Genomic DNA, 21,778 nt, shown 5'->3' with positions numbered 1-21,778 from the left:
ACAATCAAATCATTGCCTCTTTTTGAACATGAAATGGATCAAAATAGTCTTTTTCCAGAATTAAGTACATTTTTGAGTAAAGTTAATGTGTCAGAAAAGGGAATAGTGGTGAAGAAAGTGATGTCAAGACTAACCACAATCAATACTATTTGAAACTAAATTTTGGATTAAACAACATTTGAAGTGGGTGGAATTTTTTTTTTATATAAGATTAAGGGGAATTGAAGTTGAGCTAACTGTTTGGCTAGTTTCTCTGTGTGTGTGTGTGTGTGTGTGTGTGTGTTATTACCAAATTTTTATATTGTGTCCCAGATGATGTGTCTGTGACAGATAAAATATTGGAACTATTAAACCTGTATTTATTTATTTCATTGAACCTGAAGATGAGCCTTAAACTAATATCTAAGCTAATAAATAATTTGATCGATTCCATAATCAGTCCTTACCACCTTGTAGCTTCCTTTTTAGTAAGTATATATGTGGATACTGAAAGAATGAATTAAGGCTATAATTTGGGACTTGTCAACCAAGCTAAAATGTAAAATCAGTATATCTTGACTGGAACCTCACCCAATTATACACGTTTCAAATATTTGTTTTGTTAGGCAAAACAAATATTGAAACAGAGTCAACAATGAAAAGTAAACATGAAGAAACAATTGCAATGAGGTGGTCAGTTCAGTTTCATTGAGATGAAACTGAACTGAATGTCAAGCAGTCATGCATCAGTACGATAAATGCGGAACTGATGTTCCAACAAAGTGAACAGGGAAGATCTTAAATGATATTAATGCAATACAGGACAGGTAAAGAAAGGAGCAACTATAGTGTTTAACACTAAACATGAAGTTAAATGTATTGAATGGAATGCAGTAGAGTGAAAACAGCAGTTTAAAATGAAAAGCAGACTTATTTCTGTTTAAAGTACTACTGAAAGTAGAAGAGAAATTATTCAAGAAAAAAGCTGATTTTGTTGGAGACTTAAATAGCAGAATATGAAATCAGTCCCAAAATACCAAAATTTAGGTAAAATTTGGGATAGAGTAATGCTAATAAAAATTGCCTAGAAAAAAACCCAAAGCAAAAAAAAAAAAAATTTCTGATAAACATTGTTGAAAGTTATTCAGAATAGCATGGCATATAAGAGCAAGAGAAAATTTGAAGTGGACATAACTGACATAGTTTTGAAAATAAACAACTGCAAATATACAAATATTATAGAACAGGATTGAAAGCATGAAAATAAATAAATGATAAAATTGAAAATAAATGATTGAATCAGTCATTACAAAAGCATGTAATAAAGCTGTTCAGGCACAATAAAAACTATCAGAACATTTCATGACAATGTCCCCTGTGCTAAAGTAGCTATAAAATCATGGAAAAAGTTTTGCATGCTATTAAGAAATTAAAAAATTGTGGGATTAAAGAAAAAATACACAAAACTACATAAATAAGTAGTGAGCATCCAGAGCCTTCACATAATTGGATTATAGTTCTTAATGTATTAATTTATTAAAAAAAAATAAATAAATAAAAACATTTGAGTGCGAGAAACTTCTGTATTCAAGAAATTTATATTTATATACAGCATAATAATCTCCAATACTACTTAAAAGTACTTAACCACCTTACCTTAAATTAACACCTGTGAGCCTAAGTCTTATGCCTAAATATATATATATATATTCGTGCAAGAAATTGTGTATCCTGGCTGGTTTATATGATGAAAAACTAGCTACTTGGAGGGAAAAACACTCACTTCTGTATGAAACCAACAAACTCATCTTCAGTTGAAAAATCCTGAAAAGGTTCCTTATATCCTAAATGGGATTCAAACCTAGGTCTTCCCAACCAAAGAACATTGTCACACTGACTGAGCTGTGGAAGTTTACTCGAAAGAAGTTAAATAAAATTCTTGAGGGGAAAATCAGTGAAGAACCATCTGGAGATAGGCCATCCCCTTTTTATTTTTTTCTTAATCAATCCCACCATAAAACCTACCTACCATATTAACCTCTCTACTGGCCAAGGTGGATGAAATAGTGAGACCAACTTGCTCTTCTTATCCATGTTATTCAATAGGTGTTACAGAATTGTATTCAGATTTATCTGGACGTATGTATACGTCCTGGCCAGTTGGGGGTTAATGGATAATAGGCTTTAAATCTATTATACATTATTAATACAGTTGGTTGGTTAGATAATCCAGAAGCCCCACTGTGGAGAATACAGTACAAGCCACTTCAGGCCTCCAATAAAGGTAATGATCTCACACTTGGTGAATATGATCTAAAGATGAGTCACAACCATTATCCCTCAATATGTTTCAAACCCACAGCCACGAAGTGTGGATAGCAATATCCATCTCTCCAACTAGGCCAGTAATCAGTTGCCAAGACCAGAATTTTACTTTAACTTAAAGAATTCATAAATTGTAAATTTAACAAGAAATTCTGTTTAAGTTTACTTTTTTGAAATCTTAAAACAGAGAAACACAAGGTAAACCATTCACTAAAACTTTACAGTGTAAATGGAACCTTAAACATACATTTTATATCCCTCTATGTAAGTTGTAGTTCAGCAGTGAGAAGTGAATGATTCTCACTCCTGATTTAATACCATTTTAAATCAGGTATAAGATACAGACTGTACATTATGTTATTTACAATTTATAAGGACCACATTATAAAGAAGTGGTATTAAACCAGCACAGAGGATATTAATCCTCAATTCTATATATTATCCCTTAAATAAATCTGTTATAACTCTTCACTTTTTTTTTTAAAACCAAATGAAATAGTTGCCATTGCATGACGATTAAGAAAAATAAGGTAACTATGAAAATAGGCACAGAAACAACTAACTGCATTATGAGTTGTGAATGTATATAACAAGTAACCCATTTTAACTATTTAGGTAAAATCTTCAGTTCAAATGAATCAATGTGGAAAAGGATTATAGAAAAGTAAGGCTAACACGGTGAGGAGCAAAGGAAGCAAGAAAGAAATCATCCAAGATAACAAGCTAAGCAATTCATAATATACTTGTGTGAGAGTTGGATTAGAAATAAAACAAATCAGGAGACCAAGACTGAAAACCAGATATGGTATTTTTGAGTTAAGGAAAATTAAGGGAGTCAGCAAATAATTTAATTGTATTAAAAAATTAAGCTATCAAAAAATAACTTGATATTAATATTCAAGTACATGTAAGCATATCTAATCTGAAATGGAACGTCATTAATACAGACTAGATGAAAGACCTAGAGAAAACGCACTCTTAACTGCATTCTGTTAAGATACAGACAGTAGTTAAGAGTGGAATACAGAAAAGTCGATCATATTAGAAATAATTAAACAAATCACAGGTCATTTGAACTGAGAGAAACATGTTAAACTAAAACTGTTTGACCACCTTTAAAGAAAGGCAAAAAAAGAATTTAAGTTTTGATGTTCTGAAGAATGCCATTTCCAACTCAGCATTGATAACTAATTAAAAATAGCTTATAAAGCAAAGGATTTAAAAGCATCAAAATATAAATTTCTGTACATATGTTGAGAAAGATAGCATAAGACAAAGTAAACTTTTAAAATAAATAAAAGCTTAACAGAGTATTAAAATTGTCAGAACTTGAATTTAAAGAAAAAATTTCCAGTATATGAAGCTTTTAATATATATCCTTCGAACACTTAGGAACTTTAAAATAATTGCTAACCTCAGCTTTTAATGTCTTTGCTACATGACATCTCGTGGCTGCACTTTTTTCTTTTAATATTGCATTCAGATTATTATATGCTTTTAAACTGAGGTTTAATTTGTGTCATTTTAAAGTCACTAGCAACATAATTTCCATTTCCAGTTTAATGTGAATTGCATGCACGTTGGGAGAGGGGAAAAAAATTGTCATCTATCACATTAATTTCTATAGATATCAAAAACTAATCACAGACCAATTTCTTTATATTTAATTTTTTTTACAAAAAAAAAAAAACTTTTTACAATACAAAAGAACAAACGAAGCAGGTACATAAATAGTTTATAACAAAATAGTGTAACGAATCATACTTAAGTTTTCAAAATATAAGCACCTGCAAGAATTAAAATGAAAATAAGAAGCTTTCAGAATAAATGTCTATAATGTACATACAACTGAGATTCTGACACCTTATCCAATATCTAAATGTGTCAAATTTCACAGGCTAAAACTTATTAATTTATATAAAAATTATATATTGTATGATAAGTCAGAATTAAGTTTTACATTAACTTGGCACAAAAACATGCATGAGGCTAGTGTATTATAGATTCTGAAACTTTTTGCATGTGAGAATGAGTATCCTTTATAATAAATATATATATATTAGGTCAATGTCATGAATGGTAAAAGGAACAAACTCCATATATCAAAAATGCAACTCTATGCACAATAAAGTTTGCACAACAAGCTGAAGATATATATTCTTGTGGTAGGTTATAAAATAAGTGCAAGGCTAACTTACAATTTATTCATGAACAGCTTACCTTTTTGAAACTAGTTTTTAACTGCCAGCTGGCACATCGAGGTTGATACAGATGAAAGTGCCCACAAAAATTCAATATGATATCCCATGGATACAAAGTCAAAGATGATCAATATATTTCATCCATGTGGACATTTGGATGGTTAATATATATACACTACCTTTGGATTAAAAATGGAATTTAAAAATGAATGGCAAATTTTTTTTTTTTTTTTAAGTCTGACGAAAATAAAATGTGGTTATATACTTTATTTTGAAATGTACAATATTACTACACAGTTTACACAATGTGTGCTATAATGTAAATGCAGGCTTTACAAAAAAAGTCACTAATGTTTATTTTTTTAAATAACAAAATAATGTAAACCTAGTAAAAATTTTTGTAATAAATCTACACAATATAGCTGGAACTTACTAGCAGCACCTGAGTTATGCCAAGGCAACATTTTAGATTTCAGAGGAAATTTACAATATCTCTAAAAATAATGATAAAATAGTCACTCAAGTGCAAAAATTGCAGATGACAAGCAATTCACTTTTTTCAATGGAGTATCTTTTCTTCTTTCTGACTGTATTATAAACTGGACAAAATTAAACCAAATTAAAATAATCTGAATATCAATCTAATCCACAACAATTATTATTACAAATTTAATAAAAAGGTATCTGCAAATTATTACTAATTCAAACTCTTCTAAAAACTGATCACACTTCAGCTGATAACCCATACAACAGAAGCTTATTTTAATAAGCTACTCATAAATCCAATGTGTATTTATTTCTGTAATTTATTTAAATTGGGGTATATTTTTTCATTAACCAAGAAATGTTCTGCAATACAATGAAATTACTGCATTATTTTTAACAAGTTCATTCAGAATTGTTTTTCTGAAATATTGTATTATAAATATTTCTTCAAAACCTGTGAAATATTACGAAAGAATCTCAAAAATGGCCAAGTACAGTATAAGAGAATCAGCCTAAATTAGAAGTATTTTAGCACTGTCCTTTATTTAAAAGTTTTAGTTGATATCAAATAAAAGCAGATGAAGCTGATCAAATTTCTACATTCTTACAAAAAGCTCTCCTACACACATGGTACTCTGAATTTATTGTTTAACCTTCCATATTCCATATAAAAGGTTGAGTTATAAAAAAAAAAATAAAAATAAAAAAGGTATATTAAACTATTCCTCTGAGCTTCATCTGCAACTCAAACCGTTTATTTTGCCTTACTCCCTTTAAAGCATCTCTGTTTCTTTCCCTGAAAGAAACAAATTTCCAAAATGTTATGCTATTATGTAAAAATCTGAAAGAATTAATCTCAGTTTCAATTTATTTTACCAATTTAAAATAAATGAATTAGTGAAATAATTACCATATTTGCAGGCATATAAGGCACACTGGTCTATAAGACGCACCCTGTTTTTCAGACTATTTTCAAAGAAAAAAAGTGCATCTTATATGCCGGCAAATATGGTAGTTATGTATTCATACAGTCAGTCAACTATTTGTACATATTGGCTAAGAGCTAATTATACTACAATTGTGGAAATTTTTTTTCACTTAGTTACAATGTATTAGTTACTTGACAAGAAATTATATTCTTTTAATCCTGTATTCAAGTGTACGCATGAAGTAATTCCACAACCAATTCCCTTGCATATAGAGGCAATTGACTTTACATCATTTGCCTTAGTATCCCATAATGCAAAAATTGATCCTTCCCATAATGTTTTTACATTATGGAATAATACAGCAAGTGATGTGTAGTCAATTGCCACTATATCCAAGCAGATTAGTTGTGAAGTTACTTCATGCTTACCCTTATGCCTGGATATAGTATTAAAACAAGATTATAGTTTCTTGTCAAGTATAAGTATATATTGTAACCAAGCAGTAAAACTTTCCACAACTATCTCATCCAGAGAAAATAATAAAGGTGATGCACCTTTTTTTTTTCTACTTTTATATGAAAAATATGACTTCTGCATTGATTTAACCATGGTATCTTGCATCTGGTTCCCACTGATGAGATCTCAATAAAGGCCTGCATAACGAACCCATGGTGTGAACTCAAGGCAAATGATGTGAAGTCAACCATCTCTACATACAAGTAGACTAGACAGGAAGCTATGCTTGGATATAGAATTAACACAAGAATATAATTTTTTTTATCGAGTTCTTTAAATCAGGTTGGACTTAAAAGATGAGTTTAATTAAAATTAATTTCAACTGTAAATGATGTGCAAGTTATATCCATTTCTTATTGAAAGGATGATAAATGAACTTCATCAAAATGGAAGCCATGTTATCAAAAAGCATAAGCAATGAAGGAAATGTTGGCTTAATGGGCCTGAACAAAAAGTTGTTCTTCTTCTTCTTCATAAATTTATTTTCCACTTGTGAACTACACTTTTTGGTGTGTGTGTGTTCCTGTTGAGTAACCAAGATTCATGAAGATATCGTACATGCTGGATTTCTGATCAAGATATAGATTACTCATTATTAACAGGTTAGCAGACTAATCAATAAAGATGTGCACAAATTCACATGAAGATAATACATGAAAAAAAAAAGAAAGACATTGCTGATAATGATATTTTCATACCGATTCCTAGGGAATTTGAAATAAGTGATTAAAATTTGTTTACAGCAGGATAAAAAGTGAACATCACATCGAAAAGAAAAGCATGTATGAAAGTTTTAAAAATAAAACAAATCAAAACGCTTTCCAGTGACAGAACAATGTTAGCAAATAATAAAGAGGAATGCAACAATACTTCAGATAGAAAATGGCATTTGAAAACTGAAATTGAATATTATCTAGTCCAGCAGGACTAGATAATATTCAATCATACATGCTCAAAAATGAAACTAAAGTTTTATGGTAGTCACACATAATTTGGAAGACCTAGGGCACTCAACATATTGTGTGCTTTCTAGCTTTCTAGAGAAAGCAAAGTTTGCTTTCGTTTAGCTTTCAGATAACTTTGCTTTGTAGTCATAATTCACCAATGATTAAGAGAAATTCTATACCTTTTTTTGTATTTTTCAATTTCTAAAAAGGTGTAGCTATACTATTAAGACAGTTCACAAATATTAGTTTTATATGAAAATTCTAGTGAAAATTTGAAATTGGTACATCACATATCATCTCATCTTCCTTTTACCTTGTGGTGTCGAGGGTTTATTAATCATCGGACCTCAAACCGTTCACAGGATAAGGTGGTCAAGCCTTACCGCCCCCCACCCCCCGGTATCCTATGTCCTGTAGCGTTGAGTTCTCAAGGCCGTTTTGCCTGCTTTGTGGGATGAAAAAACCCCAGGATAAACTGGGGGAAAACCCTACTGTCCATGCCCAAGACCGGCTAACTTGGCTATGGCCGAGGAAGATCTTTCAGTTCCTCACGTCACCAACGGGAATCGAACCTAGGATACTCCTTCCCCAGGCATATGGTTACGAAGTGCACAGCCACTAGGCTAACCGCACGGACATACATACATATTGCCGAATGTGTAAAAATGCCCAAACATGTCCAGAGCAGAAGGGACATTACACAATCAAGCAAGCTCCTGGCAGATATGTGACATATACAAAACAATACCCAGAGTGACAGAGAATATTTGGGAAGAACAAGTTAGACTCTACCACTGGAGTTTTGTATTGCCAAATTTATGTCAACAAATCACATAAATTATAAGCATCTGTATTTAAATATTTGATAAGTATGAAGCATATATAATTATGGTGGTAAGAGAAAAGCTATTCAAACTACTGTTATATGAAACAAATGGGTACATACACTGCTTTGAAAAAAGTAAGGGATACCATAGTGTGAGGAACAAACAGCCATGGTACCCACCTTAATAAGATGCAAGACCTCTTTTCGCTGCGATGACTACAGCAATCCTACAGAGCATACTCTCCACAACTGTATGATAGTGATCAATAGGTATTTTGGACCATTCTTCCTGTAGGCATGTAATGAAGTTCTGTGGTGCAGACATCTGTTGACCTCACTTGAGGTTCCAGTTCATTCCACATATGTACAATAGGGTTGAGATCAGGACTCTGTGGAGACCATTCAAGTGTGACGATGTTCATATCCACAAACAATGCAGTTACAGAAGCAGCAGCCTTATGACACGGTGTATTGTCTTGCCGGAAGAGACAATAGTCAGTTCCGTAGAAATGCCACAAAGTAGGAAGCATTGCATTGTCCGTAATGTTCAGATACCTCTCTGAATTCAATATTCATGGCAACACAAAAGGTCCAAGGTCAAACCAGAAAAATAGGACCACACTATCACACCACCATCTACAAATTTCATAGTCGGGGTTATGGACTCTGGTAAGAGACGTTCACTGGGCACACACCTATGCCCGTCCAAATGCTTGGACGGTGTAGAATGATTCGTCGCTCAGCTTTCCAAGTCCCACTGTACACTCTGTTATCACCACTGAAGACAATACTTCATGTTTGTTTACGATAACGTAGGGCACATGTTCCAGTCAATGCCTGAAACTCTGCATTCAACATGTCAGCCAACGAATGGCTGTTTTATTTATTTTTTTACATATTATCCTTCGTAATACTGTATGTTCACTTTGGATGAGTGTGCAGTGTCATCCACTGTAGGTAGCACTTGAAGCACTCTGTGATTCCATCTCAGTATGGTATCACTAATTGTTGACCTGGGATGGCCCAGTTTGTCAAACAGATAGGCCTGCAACATGGCATCCTATCATAACGTCTCTTTCAAACACAGTTAGTTCTCTTCATGCAGCCATTTCACCCAGACACAGTTGCAATAACTTAGGAGCATCATATTCCTCCAATCTATACTGGTTACAAACACGTGACTTGTTACATGGCATAATACACCTTGCCCATGGGGTATCCATTGACTTCTTTCCAAGCAGTGTATATCTAGAATTAAGAGTTGTATGTCACTAGCTAGAAATGAAGGAAGTATAACAAACAGGTTTGACGTAAAATCAGGTATAAGACAAGGGTGCATACTATCTCCATATTTATTCACATCTATACAAAACATATTATGAAAGAAAGTGGCATTAAACATGATATAAAAAATTGGAGATATTAAACTCACTTTACTTTATACTCTCTTTACCAGTGTTATACTCCAAATAAATATAGTACATCTTCAGGATTCTTTATCTAAATTGAATACTGCAGTAAATATTAACTGAATAACTGCTTTTATCACTGTATCAGCAATAAAAAAAAATGATGCAAATAGGCAGAAAAATAAAAAACAAACTGCATTCTCAATAGAGAACTTACAAGAGTAAGTAAGGCATTTCAACTATTTAGGCACAATTTTAGTGAAAATGGCAAATTTCTTCAATTAACATGGAAAAACACAAGGCATAAGTAATACTATTTATTTAAGGCCATATATTTCAGCCTGAATATTACAGGCTATTACCAGTGGCAACAATAGTGAACTATAAGTAGAACATGAACAATGGATTGATTTGAAAAAGTAAAGGCAGCGTGATGTTATACATAAAACAATGCAACGGTAAAATATTAGGAAATATTGCAATATTGATAATTAACTATTTTAAAAAAATTGGTGCAATTGAATTAAGACTTTCCCATATTTTAGAAACATGCAGTCAATTCAATTGACTACAACTGAATTGTAGTCAATTGAATCTTTCTGCAACTTAAGTTTGGAATGTGAAGTAAGGCCTCAGTGCTTTCTTTAAACAAATATTCAGATTTATACCGACATTGATGAAGTAATCACATTTCAGATCATAGGATGCTGTGGTCTGTATCTATTCCATGCTGTGCCTAGCCAGATGTTTCATATTTACTGTTGCTACTTTAAAACTGGTGTTTGTGTATTCTCTTTTCTGCAGAGCATCCAGTTTGTCCAAAGTAAGAATGATGACAAGGGTCGGTGTTCTCACACAAGGAACTTGGTAAATGCCAGGGAGAGCTAGAGAAGGCGATTTAGTTTTTAGAGACGGAAACAATGGTAATAATTTGTGGATAGGAAGAGTAGCCACTAAACTGTACTCCTTAAGAATTCTGGAAATGGGTTCTAAGATGGCAGAAATGTAAGGAATTAAAACTGGACGTACTGCTTCATTGTTATTTGAGTTAAGATTATAAGAATTAAAAAGCTGTTGCATAATCCTTTCTGAGAAACCACTGAGTTTGATGTTTAAGAGTTTCTGCTGTAATAGTTGAAGTATAGAAAAAAATAGTACGAGATTGTCACAGTAAAGTTTTTATAATTCCAGTCTTCTGTGATAGATGGCGAGCTGATTGCTATTGAATATAGCGTCCATTGAAAGTGGGCTTTCAATAAATGAAAATAAATATTTTACCTGATGGTGAACAAAGGGTAGAATATCTAAAAAAGGAAAATTTGTTGTTTTTTCCCTGTCTCCAAAGTAAATTTAATTCATGTTCAATCCAACTCCAACTCCACATCAGCAGAGATAAAGATTGGCACCATCAACATAAGAAGCATCAATGGAAAAGAAATGGAACTAGGAGAAGAATTGGATAAGTACCGGATTGACATAATAGGTGTTACTGAAACAAAGAAGACAAAAAAACAGGCAAGATCTTTCTAAGCAACAAATACAAGATTTTATATTCAGGAAATAACAATCAGGGAAAAGAAGGCGTAGCTATACTATTAAACACTAAATATGAGGATAATCTTCTTGAATGGCAGGAAATATCAAGTAGAGTGATGTGGGCTAATATCAGAATGGGGAACTGGACAACAATACTTATTTGTGTTCATGGTTGCAGAAGATTCAAACAAGGAAGAAATGGAGGAATATATTTTGAGACATTAGAGAAGGCAGCTGACACAATGAAAGAGGAAAAGTTAGTCCTTCTTGGAGATCTGAACAGCAGCATAGGAAATGATTACCAGACATATAAGAATGTTTGAGGAAAATTTGGAGAAAAGACCAAAGCTAATAATAAATGGTAAGTACGCATTAGATTTCTGCTCAGGATATGGAGCAATTATTATTAACACCATATTCCAACATAAAAAATGTGCACAAATTCACATGAAGAGAAGATGCAAGTAAGAAAAGTCTCATTGACTATGAGATTTATCAACAGTGATGGTTTTTGACTGGTTCAGAACCAAGAGTATATACAGAGGATGTGAAATAGGAAATTATCACCATTTAGTTTTGAGCAGGATAAATGTAAGAAAGTTTTAAAATGAATAAAAGTTGAGCAGCTTTCAGAGATAAAGTGTAAACTAAAATACACAATCATCATTCAAAAGAGTTTGAAAATACTAACTAAACCTTGGAGATTCAGTGGCAAACCCTAAAGAAAACTGATTAATTCAGCCAGAGAGGCATGTGTTGAGGTAGTAATCTGCAAAAAAAGAAAATCAGAATTCCATGGTGGATTCATGAAGATAAAGAGGCAGTTAAGGAAAAGAAGAAAGTATATTGAAAGTTCCTGGCAAGTAAGTCATCCTGTGCTCTTAGAGAATACAGAAAGACAAATGTAAAACTAGCTAAATAAAAGTCATGGGAAGACTCTGGTAAAAACATAGAAAATAAATATCAAGAAGGTGGCAAGATATTGTAGAGGTTGTTGAAGAAGCTCAGAAATGAAGGAAAGTGTTGTAAAAAGAATTAGAAATGATAAAGATGATATGAAAACTGGAGAAAGAGATATCCTTGAAGTATGGAGTAATTACTTTGAAAAACTGCTAAATGAAACAAGCAGTGATGACAGCACAGTGATAAAAAACACTGACCAGGCATGCAGTCAGGAATACATATCCATACTTGAAGTAGAAAAAGCCATCAGAGGCTTGAAATGTGGAAAGACAGCAGGAGTAGATGATATTCGACCAGAAATGCTCAAGTATGGAGGTATAAGAGTCTTACAGTGGCTGCACTGCATAGTTCAGAAGGCCTGGACAGAGGGACAAATTCCAGATGATTGGAGCAGAGCTCTCATAGTACCCATATATAAAAAGGGAAATAAAACTGAATGTGAGAATTACAGAGGCATTTTGTTACTGAGGGTTCCTGGTAAGATATATGCAAGTATACTTGAGAAACGGTTGAGAAGGATTGTGGAAGAGAAGCTTGGCGAAGAACAAGCTGGATTCAAGCCAAATAGAGGCTGTCAGAATCAGATCTTCACTTTACAACAAATAGTTGAGAAATCATGGCAATATAAGAAAGATCTGTATTTAAGTTTTGTGGATCTGGAAAAGGCATATGACAAGGTGCTAAGAGAGAAGCTATTCAAAATGCTACAGTTGAATGGTGTCAGCGGGGCATTATATCAAGAAATTCTAAGTCAGCAGTTAGAATTGAAGGAAGTATAGGAAGATGGTTTAATGCTAAATCTAGTGTCAGACAAGGATGTACATTACCCCCTCTGTTATTCATAATCTATATGGATCACATTATGAAAGAAAGTGGTATTCAACCCGATATCAAAATTAGAGATGTTAATGTCAGCTCTTTGCTTTGTGCAGATGATGTTATACTTCTAAATAAATTCACTACAAGTCTGCAAGATTCCCTGACTAAATTGAATAACTGTTGTAATAGATATACAGGGTGTTAGGGATAAATTTGACATATTTATAATTAATTATATTTTTCCGTAAGTTACATGTATTAACACACACTTCTCTTCATTTAAAAGTTTGGACCCTTCTTCATTCATATACAAGATGTCAGAAAGGATGGATAGCTGGAACCCACCTGAATCATGGAAGAGAATAACTTGTATCATGATGATTCGTGCCCGCCATCAAAATAAGGATATTACGACTGCTGCCCAATGCTCCCTGAATACAGTAAAAACAATCAGGCATGAACTAGAGACTTGCAATGGTGACTACGAGGATGTAGCAAGAAGAAAGATCCCTAGCAGACGATCTGATTGCGTTCGTACAGCAGAATTCCTCGCAAATCTGCAGGAACAGGTGTTGAAGAACCCTGGCATTGGAATTCGGGCTTTGTTCGTGGAGTTGCTAACTGTAGTCAAGCCCTGGATAACAAGGGTAGCCAATGGTAGGCCGTATGTATGGCAGCAGGATTCGGCCCCTTGCCACACCTCTGGGAAAAGTCAAAAATGGTTGTCTGAAAATTTCTACGACTTCACCAGTCCAAATGTTTGGCCTCCAAACTCCCCAGACCTTAACCCCATGGATTATTTTGTATGGGGTGCAGTTGAAAAAGACACCAATCGCACTTCCAGTAATACAAAAGCCCAGTTAATGGATAAAATTAAAACAGTTTTTGCGGCCCTTCCCAGGGAGACTGTAGCATCAGCTTGTTCGAGGTTCCGAAGCAGAATTGAAGCTGTGATCGATGCTAATGGTGGTTATTTTGAGTAAATCTTGTTGATAGTATTGTAATTAACTCTGCCTGTAATGTTTTTTTGTCAATTCATTAAATTTAATAGATACAAAGAAGATTTTCTTTTTCCTTACGAAACTGTCAAATTTATCCCGAACACCCTGTATATAAAGGTCAGCAATAACAAGGCAAAGACAATGAAAATAGGCAGCACTGAAAATATCAACTGCATTGTGAATGGAGAACCTATACAACAAGTAAAACATTTCAGCTACTTAGGCACGATTTTTAGTGAAGATGGTAAATTAAAATATGGAAATAGACAACAGAAAAAGATCCTGCCATACCAGAATCAACAAAGCTGGTATGGCAGGAAGTCAACTGAATTCATTTATATGGAATAAGAAAAAAATTAGCTGTATACATGACAGTGTTCAAACTAATTTTAACTTATGCATCTGGGAGCTGGGTCAGAAGCAAAACACTTGACCGAAGACTAGAGACTGCAGGTATGAGAATATCATATTAAACATGAGGATATTAGGAAAGAACTTGACATTGTCAGCATCCAGGAATTAGAGAATCCAGGAATGTGTTACCTGAGATTAGCTCTGCTAATCTGAGGTAACACATTCAGGTATGGTCACTTAAACAGAATGGGAGAGGAAAGATTAGCAAAACAAGTGTTCTCTGCCAAGTTGCCAGGAAAAAGACCCAGAGGAAGACCAAGATATAGGTGGATTGATACAGTAAAAAGTTCCTTAGAAGATAGAATATAAGCTCTGATAATGTTGAAGTCCTGACAGGTAACAGATTGATTTCAAGGAAAATTGTAGACAGGAAGTTAGTAATGATGTAAATTTTTCATGTCCTCTACACCCCTTGAGGGTAGATGTCAGGAATTTGATGATGATGATTTTCTAAATAAAACATCATTTAGGAAATCACTTTATACTACTTTTCTTTATTCAATATTAACTGTGGATCTCATCTACTAATTAGTCCATATGCAGCATTGCATTATTCTCACCATAAGCACCAAATGTAAAGTGTAAAGAGAATTTCCATTCTCTTTACACTTTAGTCAGTGAGATTTTTTTTTTTTTCAGTTTGCTACTATTTTTTTCTATATGCATTTTAATCAATGTAGATACTAAGAAATGCCATAAATTAAATTATACTTACCAAGAAATTACATTCTTATTTAATCTTTTACCCAAGTGTAAGTAAACAAAAGGTTGCACATGAAGTATATTCAAGACTAGGCTACATGCATATAGAGGCTGTTGACTTCATATCAATCGCCTCAGTATTCCATAATGCACAGCACACTTCCTTGGGATGTGTTTATTGTTATGCATTAAGGGAAGGGTCACTATTCTGACAGGTTTCAACCTTGAGGCCTCATCGGTTTGCTTACACTTGGGTAAAGGATTAAACAATATAAACTTCTTTGCAAGTAAAATTTACTTTTTAACCTAGTGAAAAACTTTCTACAAGAAATACCATATCGATATGAAGTATGACATTTAATTCCTAATGATCAATTTTGGTAATGCCATTATATTGTTACCTATTCCAGGAGATACAACTTCCACGCTCATTTGTGTTGGGTTGGTTGGAATAACAGAAATAACTAACACTGTAAGGCAAGTATTAGTTATTTATATTATGTATGTTAATTGCTTATGCTTTGAAAATACTTGCAATCTTCACATAATTAACTTGCATTCAGCTGGAATGTCCTTATAAAAGTTCTTCAGTCACTATCTAGTGCATAGCCACATCTACACCCATAATGGTGGTTATAGTTCGCCCACCGATTAGATCTTTCGACACTTCTGCGCATGTCACAAAGAGGAGAATCCATTCCGATAATAGGGTAATCAATCCGTATTGCAGGATGAGTTGTTTATTATTACACATTGGAAAATTAACTTCTGTTTCATGATCATTGTAGTTAACTATGTTGCTTGTATAACAGGTGGAAAAATTTAGCTATAAAGCACGTGATTTCGCGTGTTGGCGACCAATTCGTACGTCCTTCATTTCTTTCTCTCCTTCAGCATGAATCGACTATTCTTGGCAAGTTTCCAAGTGGAGATCTCAAAGCGTGGGCATACTATACCCATATATAGTTTACTCAATGATTCCCCCCCCCATTCAGTCCAAAAGCTGTAAACCGCCTTAAATCCATAACTAGAAGGTGACAGAAGATGTTAGTTTTTTAGTCCATTACAATTTTGAAAATTATGCTTCTGCATTCACCTGATTATGAAGGTCTTGTGTTCTTTGACAAGCTTGCTCTGGATGATGGTTTGAAATCCAGAAAATATCAGCAGCTTACTAAATTATCAGTTATCTTTGTTCATGAATGGTTTACAAGTCAATACATAAAAATTCAACATGAATAACTACCAATGCACATCGTTTTACATGTAATGTTAAACTATGAATAAATATAGGATGACCATATCAAGTAGCATTACTTACCTTAACCTCATGGTCAACTTATTAACTGAAGGGTCTGCAACAGGTATACAAGATTTTTGCATGCGAGGATGAACATAATGGCCAACTTTGGAAACTGGTGTTGCAGGTGGTATTGGAGTGAATGGTTTTAAAGGCCCAGAATAAGGTTTGTAAGGCAATTTTTTTGATAGACTAGCTTTAAGATCAAAGACAGTTTTATTGCCAGGGTCTTTATTTTTAATTCTGCTGACAGATGACATGTTTCTGTTTACATTGGCTGGTTCTTGACTAAACCAATAAACAGAAGGATCAGCACCTGAAATTTAAAACAAATCTGCATTAGCAAAACCTTGATGAATAACAATCAGCAGCTTTTTATGACCTGAAGTAGAGATATAATAGTCCACTATTATATCCAAGAAATGTCCTTATCATATTCCTGGCATTGGGACAAATTTCATTTGTCCCAATGCCAGGAATATGATAAAATTAATAAATCATACTGAAAAATGCAAAATTTACATAATGATTATAATCATTATAGGAATGTGCCTCTTTTTATTATATTGATCATACACCTATCTACATCTGCCAGTTCAAATGATATTTGGACTCATCCATTCTAGGTACACCTATAACAAACTAAACAGAACAAAAATATTGTATAGTTGTTAGTATGCAGTGCACAACCTTACCACACATTTTATTATGATAAGGATTTATTTTACATCTCATCCTTCCTTTGTGTTAGGCTCAATGGCTTGTCATGATGAAGTTACCTGGCATCTTAGAAACCTACTTACTATTTATAATAGGTGGTTAATCCTATCTGTATTGTCTACTATGTCTGTAAATTGCATGTTTCTTCTGACTAATGCCTGTTTTGTGAGATGAAAACCCCAAGTTCCTAGAGAAGAAAATCTTATCACCTCCATATGAGACCAACTAACTAACCTTCACTTCAAAAGTCCTGATAAAGATTCTTTCCATCCTAGATGGGATTTGAACCTAGATCTTTCCAACCCAAAGAGTATTGTCAATACTGACTGACTTATTATATTACATCTTTATTATATATCTTAGTTATTTTATGGATCAGGTTTTTCTAAAACATGGCAGTTTTACTATTTTTTTTAATAATGGCTTCATATGTAAGAGAAAATTAAATATAATTTATTACTCCTATATGTGAAGCTGTTATTAAAAAAATATAGTATGTTTAATGCTGATGTCTCTATTAAATAACTAATGCAATTTTAAATGCAACTTGGATCATCAACTCATCCATAAGAAAGAAGCAGCTATTAACATTGGTTATGTACATATACAAAAATAGAAGAAAGGTTAGTTGGTAATGAGTTATGGATATAAAGTGAAATTAAGCGGTCTTCCACCAAGAAATGCTGGAAAGACATGTAGCAGACATGTCTGCTACAACCAAATAGATATAAATTCTATTTTTATCTTTAAATCTACAATCTACTGAACTAAAATCAATAAATAAATAACAGTGGCAATAGGTCATGAGTAGGCTGATGACACACAATATATAGCCTCTCTCAGTCAAATCAACTCCACCTTTCTGTAGTATGGTGTGTTTCTACAAACACTGATTCTGGAAGGTATTGCAACCCTCAAATATATCTTCCCTAGTTGGAGAAAATGCCAATTATACCTCTGGATGGTAGATAACTTTCAATGACCAGTGATACACCAGTGCCCCACTTAATAGTGGTGTGAAGCAGCTATTGTCATGTTTTGCTTCAGGAATAGGATCTCTAATTGCTGTCCTTTCTGATTCATATGAGTTTCAGGGGGACAGACTTGCTGAGCATGCTCTCCTCCATGTAATTAATTAGAGAGGCACCACCACTATCTCCCTTCTTTCAATGGTACAGCAGTAAAGCATTTTCTGCAGGCCAGTCGCTAGACTGTACGTGGGACCAAGCCTGTTAATAACTCTTCGGGAGGATCCACAACCAGCTGGTGAATAATATTGCTGCTTCTTACTCTTGTATGTGGAGCGAGTCCAAATATAGCAGCTTGCAGAGAGAAACTGTCATCATACTTGGAGTCAGAGCACTCCCTGTGGAGGGGGATCCTGTCCACAAGACCAATATCCCATTACAATAAAAGACAAATTATAATGTCACTGGATTAATAAATCTCTCTCACACACACACCAAAAAAACAGAATCCATGTAAAAAAGAATAGGCAGATTTCAATCTTACAAAAGGAAACAAAACTGCATAGTGCATGAAACACTAGATGTATTCCTGCAATGCGTAGAAGTCTGGATATTCTTTCTTCAAGAGTTCCTACAAAAGAAATAGAAACCCTGTGAATATAATCCTAAAGGTGAATTAGCACAGACCACAGAAAGCTGTGGTCAGTGCTAATTTTGTCTAGGACAAAATGAATTATCCTTTCCTAGCTTAAGCCTATTAGATTCTGATGGAGGATCAGACAAAGCCTACCATTATACACTACTACACCATAGTTGCAAAAATTTAACTATTCTATTCTAGTAAATATTCTATCATGCACATCATCCCTTCTGTACTAGTAGAAATACTAGCACATAAGACAGGCATGAGATTTGCCTGAAAATTTTGTTGACAATAAAGATATTCCATTAGTATTTTCAGTCACATCTTTGCATATTGTCTAAAACTTACTTTCAGTTTGTTGACAGAATTATCAAACTTCAACTTATAAAACAATTTAATAAAATAAAATTGAACTGAACTGAATTACTTGCAAAATCTTAAAATAAAAAACATCTGCATGATAATTTATTCAACAGAAAGTTAATCATGGACGTAATAGGTCACACAGGGAAGGGACTCTATTGAGGTGTTAAGGGTTAAAGCTTGATAACTAAGAGGAGATCTCCACATAGCCTTTTAAGGAATGTGAAGAACCAACCAGGACTTTTGATCTAATGCCCAATTCTCACCTACTCATTGTGCACGCTGTTAGGTATCTGTATTCTTATTAGCTTAAACTAATACCAATCATATAATGCAAAATGACAAAACATGACTGAGTTCATGCTGGCTGGGACATCGTCCAGTTAAACGATGTCCCCCATTGCTCTCATTCAGATAATCAGAGCGAACGGCAAACAGTCTGCTACAAGAACAAATCCGAACTCAACATCAGTAGAGTTGAAGATTGGCACAATCAACATAAGAAACATCAATGGAAAAGAAATCAAACTAGTAGAAAAAAATGGATAAGTACCAGACTGACATAACAGATGCTACTGAAACAGAAGAAAAAAAATGGTGAGATCTTTCTGAGCAACAAATACAAGATGTCATATTTAGGCAAAGAATCAAATAAAAGACTAAGAGGTAGCTATAGTATTAAATACCAAATATGAGAATAATCTTCAATGGCAGGCAATATCAAATAGAATGATATGGGCAAATATCAGAATAGGGAATGAACAATGAGACTTATGCCTATGGTCCAACAGAAGTTTCTACTGAGAAAGAAGTGGAGGTATATTTTGAGGCATCAGACAAGGCAGCTGACAATGAGAAAGGAAAAGGGGTAGGAGAGTCCTTTTGAAGATGTAAACACCAGAGAAGGAAATGATTATCAGACATATACAAATGTTTGGCAAAAATTTGAAAAAAAAAAAAAGTCAAGCTAATAATAATGGTAAGTACCTGCTGGATTTCTGTTCAGGATATGGAATAATTCTTAATAACATGTTCCAACATAAAAATGTGTGCAAATTCAAATGGAGAGATGATGCAAGGAATAGGAAGTCTCATTGTCTATGTTATTGTTGACAGTGAAATTTTCCTACTGGTTCAGGATAACACTATACAGAGGATTTGAAATTGGAAGTGATAATTTAGTTTTCAAAAGGGTAAACCTGCATTTCATACTGGAAACAACAGTGTGTAAGAAAGCTTAAAAACAAATCAAAAGTTGAACAGTCTTTCAGAGGTGAACTATATACTCAAATACTATTAAAAAAAAAAAAAATGAAATACTTTGAAAACAAGAACCAAACCCTGAAGAAAACAGACTGATTCAGCCAGAGAAGCATGTGGTAAGGTTGTATGCAAGGATAGAAAATTTATCACTCCATGGTGGACACAAAAATGTTAAAGAAGCAGTCCTGAATAAGAAGAAAGCATACCAAGGCCAGCTTCAGAGAAAAATGTAAGAGAGCTAAGCTACATGTAAAAGTAGCTAAATGAAAGTCTTGGGAAGACTTCAGTAAAAATATAGAAAATAAACATTAATTAAATTAAGGGGGATATTAGATCTCGCATTGTTTTAAAACCGAATAAGAAACTCAAGGATTGGAATCAGAGAGTTTCATGCCAAATATAGTATAAAAGACTCTCCGATTCCAATCCTTAAATTTCTTATTCGGTTTTAAAACAATGTGGGATCAATTATCCCCTTAATTTAATTAATGTTTATATTGCCGAAATGAAGCCTGTTGACTCTTTATATTTAAATATAGAAAATAAATATCAGGAAGTGACAAAAATGTTCTGGAGGCTATTGAAAAAGCTCAGAAATGGAGGAAAGAATAACGTAAAAGGAATCAAAGATGACAAAGATGTAATATATATATGTCTGTATTAATTTATTTGAATGACTATTAAATGAAACAAGTAATGCCAGAACAACAGTAGTAGTGGAAAATTTTCTAAAAGGAATGCAAAACAGGAGTACATACCAATCATACATCATCATCATCATCATCAAATTCCTGCCATGTACCCTCAAGGGGTGTACAGGATATGACAGTACTACATGAAAAAATTACATCATTACTAACTTCCTATCTACAATTTTCCTCCAAATCAGTCTGTTACTTGTCAAGACTCCAACATTATCAGATCTTATGTTTCTATCGTCTAAGGCACTTTGTACCGTATCAATCCACCTATATCTTGGTCTTCCTCTGGGTCGTTTTCCTGCCAACCTGGCAGAGAACACTTGTTTTGCTAATCTTTCCTCTCCCATTCTATTTAAGTGACCATACCATCTGAGATTAGCTCTGCTAACGCATTCCTGGATGCTGACAATGTCAAGTTCTTTCCTAATATCCTCATTTTTAATATGATATTGCCATTGATGCCATCTGTTCACGCCTCTAATCTTTCTCAGGACTCTCATATCTGCGGTCTCTAGTCTTTGGTCAAGTGTTTTACTTCTGACCCAGCTCTCAGATCCATAAGTTAAAACTGGTTTGAACACAGTCTTGTATACAGCTAATTTAGTGTTCCGACTAATTTCTTTCTTATTCCATATGAATTTATTCAATTGACTTCCCACGATACCAGCTTTGCTGATTCTGTTGTCTATTTCTATATTTAGTTTACCATCTTCAGTAAAAATTGTGCCTAAGTAGCTGAAATGTTTTACTTGTTCCACAGGTTCACC

The 21,778-nt window shown here is 33.7% G+C and overlaps 1 protein-coding gene across 1 annotated transcript in view; it reads right to left on the bottom strand.

Moving 5' to 3' along the window:
- Positions 1-4,757: 4,757 nt before the first annotated feature.
- Positions 4,758-21,778, bottom strand: part of LOC150093153 (uncharacterized) — a 76,762-nt gene continuing 59,741 nt past the window's right edge. The window contains exons 7-8 of the mRNA XM_090413749.1: positions 16,375-16,669; positions 4,758-5,787 (exon numbers count right to left, since the gene is read on the bottom strand). Coding sequence (XP_090269875.1) covers positions 5,706-5,787; positions 16,375-16,669 — 377 coding nt within the window. The 3' untranslated portion in view covers positions 4,758-5,705. The remainder of the gene's footprint in view (positions 5,788-16,374; positions 16,670-21,778) is intronic.

This window comes from Typopeltis vanoorti, chromosome 24 (genome assembly GCF_054136105.1).
Source record: "Typopeltis vanoorti isolate ZY-2024b chromosome 24, IOZ_Tvanoo_1.0, whole genome shotgun sequence".
Classification (NCBI taxonomy): domain Eukaryota; kingdom Metazoa; phylum Arthropoda; class Arachnida; order Uropygi; family Thelyphonidae; genus Typopeltis; species Typopeltis vanoorti.
This window is presented reverse-complemented; position numbering and strand designations above follow the sequence as displayed.